This window comes from Alligator sinensis, unplaced genomic scaffold, assembly GCF_000455745.1.
Source record: "Alligator sinensis unplaced genomic scaffold, ASM45574v1 scaffold1156_1, whole genome shotgun sequence".
Lineage (NCBI taxonomy): Eukaryota > Metazoa > Chordata > Crocodylia > Alligatoridae > Alligator > Alligator sinensis.
The window spans coordinates 368,941-381,345 of record NW_005842296.1 but is presented as its reverse complement, the minus strand read 5'-3'; the positions used below and the strand labels follow the sequence as shown (position 1 = coordinate 381,345).

General features: G+C 42.3%; 1 protein-coding gene across 1 annotated transcript in view; it reads left to right on the top strand.

The window, feature by feature from the left end:
• Nucleotides 1–12,405, top strand: part of SUPT3H (SPT3 homolog, SAGA and STAGA complex component) — a 439,951-nt gene that overhangs the window by 408,685 nt on the left and 18,861 nt on the right. The window contains exons 13-14 of the mRNA XM_025209587.1: nt 10,269–10,362; nt 10,783–10,871. Of these exons, the coding sequence (XP_025065372.1) occupies nt 10,269–10,362; nt 10,783–10,868 (180 nt within the window). The 3' untranslated portion in view covers nt 10,869–10,871. The remainder of the gene's footprint in view (nt 1–10,268; nt 10,363–10,782; nt 10,872–12,405) is intronic.

Here is a 12,405-nt window from a genome sequence, read left to right as displayed (position 1 = left end):
GTTCCATAATTAATGGTAAAGGCAAAACAGTGCAAAGTGATCACACTAAAAGAATGGAGATGGGGAGATACAAGAGGGGAGAAGCAGGGAGAAGCAGCATCCTGTAGGGCTTTACATCCTGAGGTAGAAGCTTCATTTTGGTGCCACAAAGGGAGAAAACTGAGTCAGTGGGTAGGAAGGATACTGTGACATGGTCAGAGGCCAGGGATACACCACAAAGTTGTTTTGGCATCGTTACAACAGCTAGGATGTGGGAATAGATCACATCTCAAAGCTGGTGCAGCTATGCTGGTGAAATCCCTCGTGTGCACACGGCTGTCCCAACAGAAGAGGGCTCCTGTCTAGTCAACTTACAGTTTTCAGGGAGGCGGTGTAGCTAAGCCAGCAGCAGAACCGAGTTGGTTGGCCTATGCTGTATTTTGACTAAAGGCTTGCCCGACACAGCTACGCTGGCCTAGCTATAATAGCAGAGGCTCCCTGGTATGGACAATCCTGGGCTGAAGGGGGAAGGAAATGATGGTAAGCAGCAACATTCTTTTAATGGGTTGGCGTTAGCGGGCAGTTCAGGAGCTCCGTGTTGGCCGTGTTCAATGTAGTGTGAAGGTGAGTCACCCGGGATGATCAACCAGGAAGAAAGGTGGGGAAAGTAGGGTTGGGTTGAGGAAGATGGATCAGGAGTGAAGTACATTTTTGACTTATTGCTATATGCATGGTGGCTAAAGCCACAAGAGTCTTTTAGATCAATTAAAGAAAGAATATAGAAACTTCACTGAGTGCAATTTTGAAGAAGTGGAAAGGGCAGATGGTAAGTTTAAGGTTATTCAGGATAGAATCAGAGGTTGAAGTTGGTTAGTAAGGAACGGTACCAGTGCTGCTAATAACACTTACTAAGTACATAGATCTAACTTCTTATTTTTATGCATAATATACATTTCATTGTATAATAGCTGTAAGACAATCCAGAGCATTTCCGAAGGATTATTGCACATTGCGGGTAGCTTGAGTCATCCATCCTTTTGGCTTCATGCCTTAAAACACCACCAGAGACATGCTATAATCGTCCAGAAATGTGCTGCCTGTTGCGTGTTATTGCTTAAACCAAAATATGCAATTCATCTTGCACATTCCAAAATTCTGTAAATTTAACCAGGTAAGTGACGTGTAAAATAAAACAAAGAAAAAAAAATTACCCAAGAGAGAATCTCCCTGATTGGCCTGATTAGCCCCAGAATGAGCTACCTGGGGATTGTCTTGGTCACATATAGGTTTTATGCTTCTAATGGGAGAGTTGCCACTATCCCAATACCAACTATGAGTGTATAAGCGTTTATTCAGTTTCTCCTAATGGGAGTCGTGCTGCCTTTGTGAGACATCTTCCAAGTGTCAACCTCCTTCTGAGGATGGTACTGAAAGCCCACGAGGCCAGGAACTGCAATGGGGAGAGCTTCCCCATCCCTAGTTCTTGGCACTGCAGGCTTTGAAATTGCCATCCACGCTACCCAGCTGGATGGCATGGGCAGCATTTAAAGCTGGCCGGTTACTGTGCTGGGGAGAGCTCCCACAGGGCTGGGAACTGGGGCTGGGGAAGTTTTCCCTACCCGGGGTCCAGGTCCTGCAGATTTAAAAACTGCACGAGCTGCCCACCTAGGCAGCACACATGGCAATGTAAAAGCTGGGGAGTCAGGAACTAGGGGTGTGAAATCTCTCCCTGGCCCCTCTTCCTTGCACTCCCAGATGCACACAGGGTGATTTTAAGAATCAGGGGACTGCCTGGTGACAGCCCACTCCCTCCCCAGGCCAGGGAGAGGTCACTGTCAAATAATGTGCTCCCTGTGGGGGTAGCCGCCCAGTGCCCCCTGCCTGGAGAGCTCACCTGCATAGCCCTCCAACCAGGGGACTAGACTACATGAATGCTCCAGCAGTAGAAATGAACCCCTGTCCATGGTTGAGGTTCGTTGAGTAAATGTGATATCCTTTATTAGACCAACTAAACAGTTGTAAAAATTGTTCTTTGCAAGCTTTGGGGCACAAACCCCCTTCTTCAGGCATTGGAGAGAGTCCATGGCCCTTAGCATCCTTCTTATCCTTTTATTTCCTTTCTTGTTGTCCATTTGGACCCTCAGTTGTTCTTTGATGTCTGAATTTAGGGCGAGTCTTTGCGGACAAGGAACAGCACTTTCCATGTTTCATTGAAATGCCTGTTGCTTTGGTAGTGTTGGAGTGATGCTGTGGCTGTGATGGTCCAGGAATTATGCTTTAGGGCACTTCGATATTATAGGGAATAGTACAGTACAGTATGGTTACAATAGGGAACCTTGTGCGTATCATGGACAAGATCCTTGGCTGACGGAAGAGGGGGAGGAAGACAAAAGAATGAATCCATGCCTAGTGAATTAGCTACCCTGGCCACAGTTTTGTCAGTCCCTTCAAGGAAAGTAGCTATCCTGTCTATTTGAATTGTGACTGATTAGATTATCCATGGAAGTGTCTGACTCTCTTTTTCTGGAATCCTGTTAAGCTCTTGACCCCAATGATATCTGTTAGCAGTGGGTACTATTATAGGCCATTTATGTGTCAAATTGCAGTTTCCTTTCCCAATTTGAGCATGATGACTTTCAATTTTATAGACTCTTTTCTTGCTCTTCTGTTTGGTCAGAGAGTGCATAAGAGCTCTCCTTTAACCTGCTGTCTCCTAGTTTTAATTTTTGTGTGCCTCTCTATTGCCCCCATTTATTCATCTCCTGCCTAAAAAAGACATTTCACATCTTTTCTATCTCTTCCTACCAACATCACTACAAGCCGACAATCCTTTTCGTTGCTTGCCTGTTTTAACCGCTGCTTTTTTTGTGTGTGTATTCCAGACAAGAAATGGTTAAGAAGTCATGTGACTGGCACACCCTTGTTTGTGGGTTTCCTTTGTTTTTTTTTCTTCTTTCAACATACTTTTGTTTTTGTCAGTTTGAATCAAAGCTTAAAAGCATATTGGAACATTTTCAGATATTAAATCCAGTATTATGTCTGCTTCCCTGTAGTCAATTTAGCTCAGAAAAAAGCAGACTGACCATTCTGATATACAAGGCCAGAGGACAGAGTTTAATGTTTTCACTATTTTTTTCTAAGAGACCGTGTCCGATAAAATAGTTCAGTTTTCTAGAAGTGTGAAGGCCTTTTTCTTCTCCTTAGTAGAACACGAGCTTATCAGGCTATAAACACAGCTTTAATAGCATCACATAGATACCTATTTTGCTGCTTATCCCGCTCCCTCAACAAAGAAAAATTCCCCATGTGAACATTATGACAGTTGTTTTTAGGACTGGTTTGGAACCAGCAATTAAAGCAGTTGTGTTTTTGATTGCCGTTATCTACCAAGTGGAGTAAAACATGCAAGCAGAAAACTGGTTTTGTAGTTCCTTGAGCTGAAATTTTCAGAGGCTAACTCTTGGGCACCTAATTCTCGCCAGCATCTTTGAAAATCAGATCAGATCTGATCTGCTTATAGATTTTTGTTAGAGGTTAAAATAATTCTTTTGTGCCCTGTTTTTATAACTTCCGCTAATAACAGGAGCGGTGTGTTCAGTGGGCTAACACTTGTGCACCAGTTTTTGAAACTTTGCACTCTGCTCCTTATTTCTTATGACCTGTCATTCTTATGACATTATACATGCAAAATTACAAATGAACAACTGGAGACACTTATTTGCTTTCTATCACTTCTGCACTCAAATGATTGCATTTACATATATAAATTAGGCCTGTGCGAAGCCGCTAGTATTCACTTTGGATTCGGCCAATTCAAGGGACAGTAATTCGATTAGGTGATTCAAATTACTGTCCCAAATTGATTTGGCCGAATCTGATTTAGAGTTCCGGCTCCTGCCGAATCTCTGAATCACCCAGGCCCCCCCCCCACCCACTCTCCCAGCCTGGCAATGGCTGCCCTGCCCGCCTGCCCCAACTCCTGGCACTTTGAAAAATAACCTCCCGACTCACTGGGTGCTGCTGGGCAGGGAGCGATCCCCACTGCCCCGTGCTACGTGGTGGGGCTCTGCATGAGTCTGCTGCCCCACCCGCCCCAGCTCCAGCCCTTTTAAGGAAAAAAAAAACAACCAAAAAATACCGGACTCACCGGTTGCTGCCCAGTAGGGGGTGATCCCTGTTGCCCCCTGCTACGTGGGAAACTTCCACAAGCCCCTGCGAAGCCCCGAGGCCGCTGCAGGAGCTGGCGAGTTGGGTTTTTTTCATGTTTCTTTCTTAAAGGGCTGGAGCTGAGGTGGGTGGGGTAGCCATGGGGGAACTGGGACAGTGGGGAGGGGGGTTCATTGGGGTCGTGCAGAGACCCTCACACAGAGTGGGGCAGCAGGGATCGTCCCCCAACCCAGCAGCACCCAGTGAGTGGGGGGGGGGGGGTTGTTTGTTTTTGGTTTTGTTTTTTTTAAAGCACTGGGAGCTGGGGTGGGCAGGCGGGGTTGGAGGGGTCTGGGGGAACAGGCAGGGGATGGGGCCTGGCAGGGGTCCCCCCATGGTCTCCTCCCCTGCCCCCTAGTTACTAACTCCGAGTCCAGCTCCAGCTCCCTGCTGCAGTGGGCGGGAACTGCCCGAATCATTGAAGCTCTCCAAATTTTTTGCGAAGATTCAGAGAGCTTTGAATCAATCCGGGCCTTTTTATTGGTCACCTGATTCGATTTAGATTTGGAGATTCGGCCACCAAATTGGGCCGAATCTCCTCCAAATCGAATCAGCACCCGAAGCGTCGCAGAGCCCTAATATAAATGACTTCCATGTGACAACTGAATGCAGATCTAGTATAGGTTAATTTTATAAGCTCTGTGTACAGACATGTGAGAATGCATTAAAAGCTGAATGTGCGCACACTGTGTCACATAGCACATACAAACATTTATTCAGAAGCAAGACAAAAGTGCAGACTGAAAAGATTTGAAAGAGTCCTTCTTTAATTTATTCTGTAGCTGAGACAGTAGGAAAGCATCACTTTTAAACACTGTCAAATCTTACCTTTCTCCTCTCATTTTTTTTTCACTTTCTGTGCTGACTCTGCAGTCAGAACTCTCCCTCTTCTCACTGAAAATAATCTTTAAAATATACTAGTACCAGGGCTTTCAGAAATAGCACTCCAAGTAAAAATATTTACTAAGGTCATAGGTAAGATCATAGGTATAACATTAACATAGGTATAACACATCTCTTCCAACATTAACCAGTTAATCCCAGTATGGCACGCGATAGCAAAAATTACTATCCCCATTGTACAGACGTGCAAACTGAAACAGAGGAAGTGGCTATCCTGTGGGCATAGGGGATGTTCCTGCTCCCAGTCCTTTTTTAAGACTGTTAGACAAAACAGCTTTGCCATAGTCAGAGAAACAGATAAAAGCGAGTCTGAAGAGCTGTGATGTGCACTTCCATTGGCATCTGGTGAAACACATGGATATTTTACTTACAGTTTAACTTACTGTGTAATAGCTAAACATCTGCATTTGGTCTTTAAATCGACAGCACTGTAAAGCTGTGAGAACCTAGCACTGATTTACACAGAAAAACCTTTTTTTTTTTTTCTTCCAGGTTATACTATGGGTAGAAAAAGTAGCACAATGAATATGTAAACTTCGTAGGCCAGGTACAGACGTTACACACAAACAGATATCTACACCTGGAACAGAACACAAGTTCAGCGCACACGGGCTGGTTTAAAAATGGCAGAACTTAGTCTAAGCTAGACCTGGATTGATGTACAGTCAAACTTAATAGTTTTAGGTTAGTCTGGTGCATCACACTTCTCTACCAGATCGCCTATCGATTCATGTTAGGTCAGTGTCCACCAGCATCCCAGGTGCCTTTGCGGCCCACTACTAGCCTCCCCTTGCTGGGAGCCATGGCAGCACTCCCCCCGCACTCAGCTGCGGCAGCCGACCACGCAGGAGGCCCTGCCCTCAGGTTCTCTCGGGCTTCTGCCGCACAGACCCGGCAGCTAATCGGGAGTGGCCTTGCTGGTTGGCTGCAATCGGCATTCTCCAGCAGCCCAGAAAGCCCGTGGGGCCTGCTGGGATGCATGTGGGAGCACCCCCAACCTGCTGGCCTCGGTCAGTGCAGGCAGCCTGCATCCCCCTAACCCTACCCCAAACTAACCTATGCCACTTACAGAAACCCAGGTAGGTTTGCTCAGTTCCGCCTCAGGCTTTTTGACCACCTGTACCTAGCCTTAATATACAATCTAAACATCCGGTATGTGCTGAGCATCAGTAGGGATCTTTACTCCTGCTAAAACCATCCAGATAACAGGTCACAATGGCCGTGCAGCACAAAGGGTTGTATCCTACTAATTCACAAGCAGTTAAGGGGACAGCATTAGGTCTTCAAGTTTGCATGTGACGCAGTACTGGCTGTAAATTAATTTAAACCATTTTCCTCTTTGTCATGCCTTACTGCTTGCTGCAGTTTAGCCTAGGAGTTGGAGCAGATACCTGTGAGCAAGGATTTTTTGGGTCTCCGCTACCACTAATTTACCATCTGCCTTTGGGCAAATCACAATCTTTTTTTCATTCATTTTCACAGTAAAAATATTATCAAGCTTCTTCCAGATCTGTTGGCAGGATTCATATTTTAGTGCTCTGAGATTCTTTGATAAAACAATGTACAGTTGCAGAAAGTAGACTAATAGAAGGTTTTTAACCCTCTTATTAATAAATTTGAGTTTGGTCTCCTCCTTTGCCATAAGATAATTAGGGACCTGATCCAAATCTCCCATTGGGCTTTGGATCTGGTCCCAGATGTATGTTTTGTGGGCTAGAAACATTTTAACACAATCATCTTGTGTCCTGCTAATGTATACATAAAATGAAGTCATAGCACTCGGTTTGTGACATCAAAGCCTTTTGCTATGAGAATGAGTGTGATCTAACAAACAATGACTGCATTGTACATCTAAGGAGGGAAAAGAGAAGGTAAGTTATAAAGCAGAACATTTTTATTTACATAGCAATGTTTTAATAACCAGCACATTTTTTGGAAGAGGGCTGGAAAAATAGTTATAAGATAAATGTCCTTATGTTTCAATGTTATGATTTTTCACTGCATACAAAAGTACTTCTTTTTTTTTTTTTTTTTAACATATTTTAACAAAAAACAACAAAAAACTTGAGTTTTAGATAGTACCCTGGGAAAAAAATATTAGCATTCCCGATCAACACATTTGTCAGGATATTTTCTTTTTTTTCCAGGTCCTTCTATGGTTCTGTTAAGTAGTAACCTCATTAGCGACACATTTTGAATAGTATGGTGAGATTAGCTTTCCTACAAAGGGGTTCTGTGCATTTCAGTAGTCAGAATATAGTACTTGGACGAACTGCGCTGTTATGAAGGTAAAGTTTAGACATTATTTATTCCAAAGGTAGGATCTTTCCCTCTGAAAATGTATAGAGGCTGAAATATTGTTGCATATTTGCAACAGCTAGTTGCAAATAAAAATTACAAGCACAACAAAAGTGTACTCTCGTAGAAAACGAGTCCTATTCCCTCTTTTGCACATTATCAGTATGAAACATTAGATTGGTGCATAAGCCACTTCAATCGTGGATGTCTTTACTAATAGAGACACAGCACCACCCTCTTCTGGAGTGAAACAACTAAAACATTCTGATTCCGTGCTGGGTACCTTGAGAACAGACTGTCAGTTGTGTTGAATTATGTGGAATATTTTTGTGTGCATTACCAAGTCCACTTTTTAGGCTGCAAGAGGTTAAAGTTAGAGCTGTGCAAACTTTGAAATGCCTAAATCCAAATTAAGCTTGGCAAGCCTCCAGAAATGCTCAGAGCTGGCAAATTTAAATCATTTTCAACTTGGAGCTGTTTTTTCTGGGTTTTATGTCATCACATATGAGTTAAAACCAAGGAAAAACCTGGTTGTAAGCGATTTAACCTCTTTTTGCCTCCCGCCCTGGCCTAGAATCTTTTCCCTTATATGTGACTGTTCTCTGAGGACCAATTACCTGGTCATTCATTATGAAACTGTACAGTCTGCAGAATACACTGAAAGGTTCATTTTGCCTACTTAATAATATACAGTTGTTTTGAAAACTGTGTTTAGGTGTTTATAGACCATAGTATCTAGGCAGCAGTAATAAAAAATATTGTTGGCTAAAACACTTTAAACTGGTTTTGCAAGTCTTGCCCACTTTTTCTAAGTTGAGTTGTTTTTACATTCATATTCATGGTCTTAAAATATTTAGAATGTTTGTATATAGATATAGCTAGATATCTGCAGGTAGGTAGGCAGATGGATGGATGGATAGATAGATGAGTGGATGGATGACGATCAGTTGTCTAAAAGGGCTCCAGTGCTTATTCATCCATTAGTGGTGTGACAGGGAAGTAAGCTTAAATATACGATATGTTTACTGCAGATGTTGCAGGTAAGACCAACACCAGAAAAAAAACAACTTATTGCATTCTTAACTTTAATGTTTAAAATTAAGCACGTGCTGAGTGGGCTTTTGGGTTGGAGCTGTTGCTGCAAAGCAAAAATGCCAAGACGCACTTAAGCAGGTACAAGCTTAAAGCTTTATATTTTTAAAGGTCTACAGACTTCAGTTAATTCTCTCAATTCTTTCCGCGCTTTTTTGAAGAAAGTTTCATCTTGTACACAGCGAGGAGACGGGATTGGGCACCAGGAGAATCTGGATTAGGACTCGGGGTTTTAGCAGAAGTTGCTTGCTTAATTAGATCGCGCTGCTGCTTACTTCCATGCTTAAAATAATCCTTTGTTTTATAAGCCTGGTAAAAGCTGGAGGTAACTATGCATTTGAATAAGGAAGTGTTTGGGTTTTTTAAAGACAAAGTTGCATCCATTCTAGATTTAATATGAGCATTGTAAAAGCAAGTGGCTTGGAGATAGTACTGTCTGATAACCCCTCTTCTGGACTGAAGAACACTTGGAAAGAACAATGTTTTTTTTCTTTGTGGAATAGCTCCTGTCCCCAGAAGTGTCTGAGTGGCCAGCATGCTGTTCCTCTAGTTTGTTGAATAATGGTTTGGCAATGCTGGCTGGAGATTCACGTACTAGCTAGCCACATGGACTGGACACCAGTACTAAATAATCAAGGAAGATGATATGATGTCAAGAGAAATAAAGTGCAATGTGTAAAATAAGAACAAACAGTAATTTGCAAATTTACATTCTGGTGAGTTTTTGTTACATTAAAGTAAAGGGATAGTCCCATTTGTACCTTCCAAGACCTTATATATTCCCTGCTGAAAGATTCTTCCTTGACTTTATGAAACTGTGAACCAAAAGATTTTTCCCCGCCTTTCTATTACATATAAATAACAGATCTCCCCTAACGTATTGTGGACTTCATAAGACCTTGCTTAGTTGTTAAATGAACTAAATTATTTATTTAGCCATAAATCAGCACAGCATATTTTTAGGGTAAGCAGTGCTATGCATGTAATTATCTTAGTGAAGGATTCTGTCATATTTGCAACATTTTTGCCATACTGAATTTAATATAATATATACACGTGTATACATATATGTGTGTATGTACATATAGACACACACATTTATATAATGTGTGTATATAATATCATGAGTGTGTGTGTATAGATATACACATACATGTATATATCATAATAGATGTATAATTTACAAGTCCTTGTGCTGTATCCTGTTGCCCATTGGCTATTCTGAGGCTGGAATATGGACAGCCACAGCCATTACCGTCCTCTGCTTCAAACTGCAGTAAAGCTGAAATGATACAGGACAAGAGGGCAAATGTTGAGAACTGGAAAAATAGAAAAACAGAACAGCATGAAATGTCAAACCACATTTTTAGGGCGCCTTTTTACTATATTTCCATAAATGCATGAGGGAATTATGTTGCAAATACTTGAAACTGTTTATTTTCATTTTTGGCTTGATTTTCTAGCATTGAAAAAACCATGTCTAATGATCTTGAGCATTCTTAAAGAAAAAAATTATATTTTACATAATGGTTTGCATGTGTGAGTTCCCTCTGGCAGGAGCACTATAATTAGCCTGTCGTCTCTCAGAGAAGAGACTATCTGTCTTAAAGATGCAACAGCAAGTCTTGGCTGCTAGAGCTGAGAGCAGAACATTGTGATTTTGTTAAAAGATAAACATTATCCCTTTTCACTTATTCATCTTTCTCCTCTTCCTGCTTCTTTGGCTCAGAGCTAGGCTGGAGAAGCAAAGGACAGCTGAGCACAAACAGTTTTCTTCCTTCCTCATTCAGCAAACCATGGCAAAAGATCTTGGCTCCTTGACATCAATAACTTTGCTTCTACTCAACTTGGAACTGTTTGGGCAGGCTTTCAAAAATAAAAAAGGTACAATAAAAGAGGACTGAACTTCCTGTTTTACTCAAAGTAGCAGATTCAGCTAAGGCCCACTTTCCTTTGGGATTGTCCATATTCTGCCCTGGAGAGTCAAGGATGTGGAATATTATTTCCTTGCACAACTTTATTGTAGTTATTAAAAGACAATCAAGTAAAGTAGGGTGGTGGCAGACAGTGTTGTGTGTTTCAGTCTTTTGCGGTCTTGTTACTAAAGGAGAGTAATTTTGGTAGAAATGCTTTGCTGCTTTTGGGCAGCCATGTGTGTCCTTGATTGGGGGGGGACGGGAGAGGGAAGGGGAAAGAAAACTTAAACCACCACAGAACCAAAAGAACATAACTAGTTTGAGCTGGCACAGCAGCTCTGGGGTGTGCTAACTCGTGGTATTATTATGACTGAGGTTTTATTCCCAGCATCGACAATGAAATTTGGAACCAAGCGGATGATCACATGTGGTATCTTTCCCGGCCTAAATGGCTACACCAGAACGATCTGTTAGAAGGTAAGGTTCCCATTGGGGAGAAGAGTGCAATTAAATTCCATTTTAAATGTTGGCATGTATGTGTGCCAGCCCATGAGGGCATGGGGAGACATGCTGGTGAAAAGCTAATTGTAGTGGCAAGGAGCTTTCTTCAAGGACAGTGATTTATGGACTGGGAGCCTTAAAACTACTCTGACTCATTCAGTCGCAGTACATTGGTTTAGTCTTAAGTTTTCCTTCTGGGAACCAATCTTTCCTCGTGTTCCTTTGTCCACCTGCAGGTTTACATGCCTCTTTGGGTCATGTCTTTTATCCAGAATCCAGTATGATTGCTCAGCCTCCTTAATGTTCATTTTGCACAAAAGTTGGACACTTCACTGTTGCGAGTTTTCTCAAGTGACATTATACTTTGCTTGATCGTAGTTCTGTATTGCAAGGGATTCAGCTGCAAGGAAAAGGGGAGAGCAAAAAAACGTGGCAAAACAAAGGGATCTGAACACCTACTGCGGCAGTTGTTTGAAGGCCCAGAACTGAGTGCTACCGTTGGCGCAGCAGTTGCAGTACTACCACTTCAGTGTTTTAAAGACTGTCTAGTAGTCCTGTGAGATTTTCAGAATATTGGATTTCACATTTTGGAGGGGATTTAGGTCCTTCTAAACTTTGTTTGGAGCCCAAAGACATCAAGGTTTTGGTAAAAGGTTCCAGCAAATATCAGCGAATTTTGCCAGTAGGTGCCAAAACCTGCTGTCGTTTCAGATTTTATTTCAAAATTTGCTGGTAGTTCTGGTGATGGGAAGCACCAAAAGAGTCATTAGTCTGATGTAGAGAGAAGCCCCCTGTTATTGGGTGCTTTTCTGCAGCTTATCTGAAATTTCTGGTGGCAAAGAGTTTAGCTGTGTATCGTATAAGAACAAAAGTTGTGTGAGATTTATCATGGAATTTGCTTCTGGCGGACAGAAGACTCTCCCAAGGACAGCATTGTTCATAGTATGTCAGTGCTTTGACCCTTTTCCCCAGGCTGATGCACCCAAAAGTAAATAATAACAAGGAGACAAGTTGCCAATCCCATCCAAATTTCCAAAAGTTAGGGGTTGGATGTCAAAGGTTTACAAAAATGTAATAGATTTGGGGACCTTTTATTTCAGAAAAAGGGGTGCCAGTAATGACATTGGAAGGCAAAAGGAAGATTTGATGGTACAGGGTAAGAGACTTGTATCTATATCTCCCTAATGCCTGTTTTCTTTTACCTTTCCAAAGGTTGTGTGAAGAGGTTGTATGTGTGCGCCCAGGACTGCGCTGAGCGGACGGGAGGGCTACAGGGCTTTCGGCATATAGGTTCTGTCACGTTTCATGACCTTCCAGGTGCTACAGAGATGCCGGATTCACGGGTCCTGAACCATTCCTGATAGATAACTATCCTTCCTCTGCTTGATAATCTCTAATAAAGGCAGTCTTGTATTGCTTTTATGGTTAAGCATTTTTTTTCTTGAGATTTGATCTAAATCCTCTTTGCTGCAGTTTAAACCCTCTGCCTTGTGTCCTGCCCTTGGTGGCA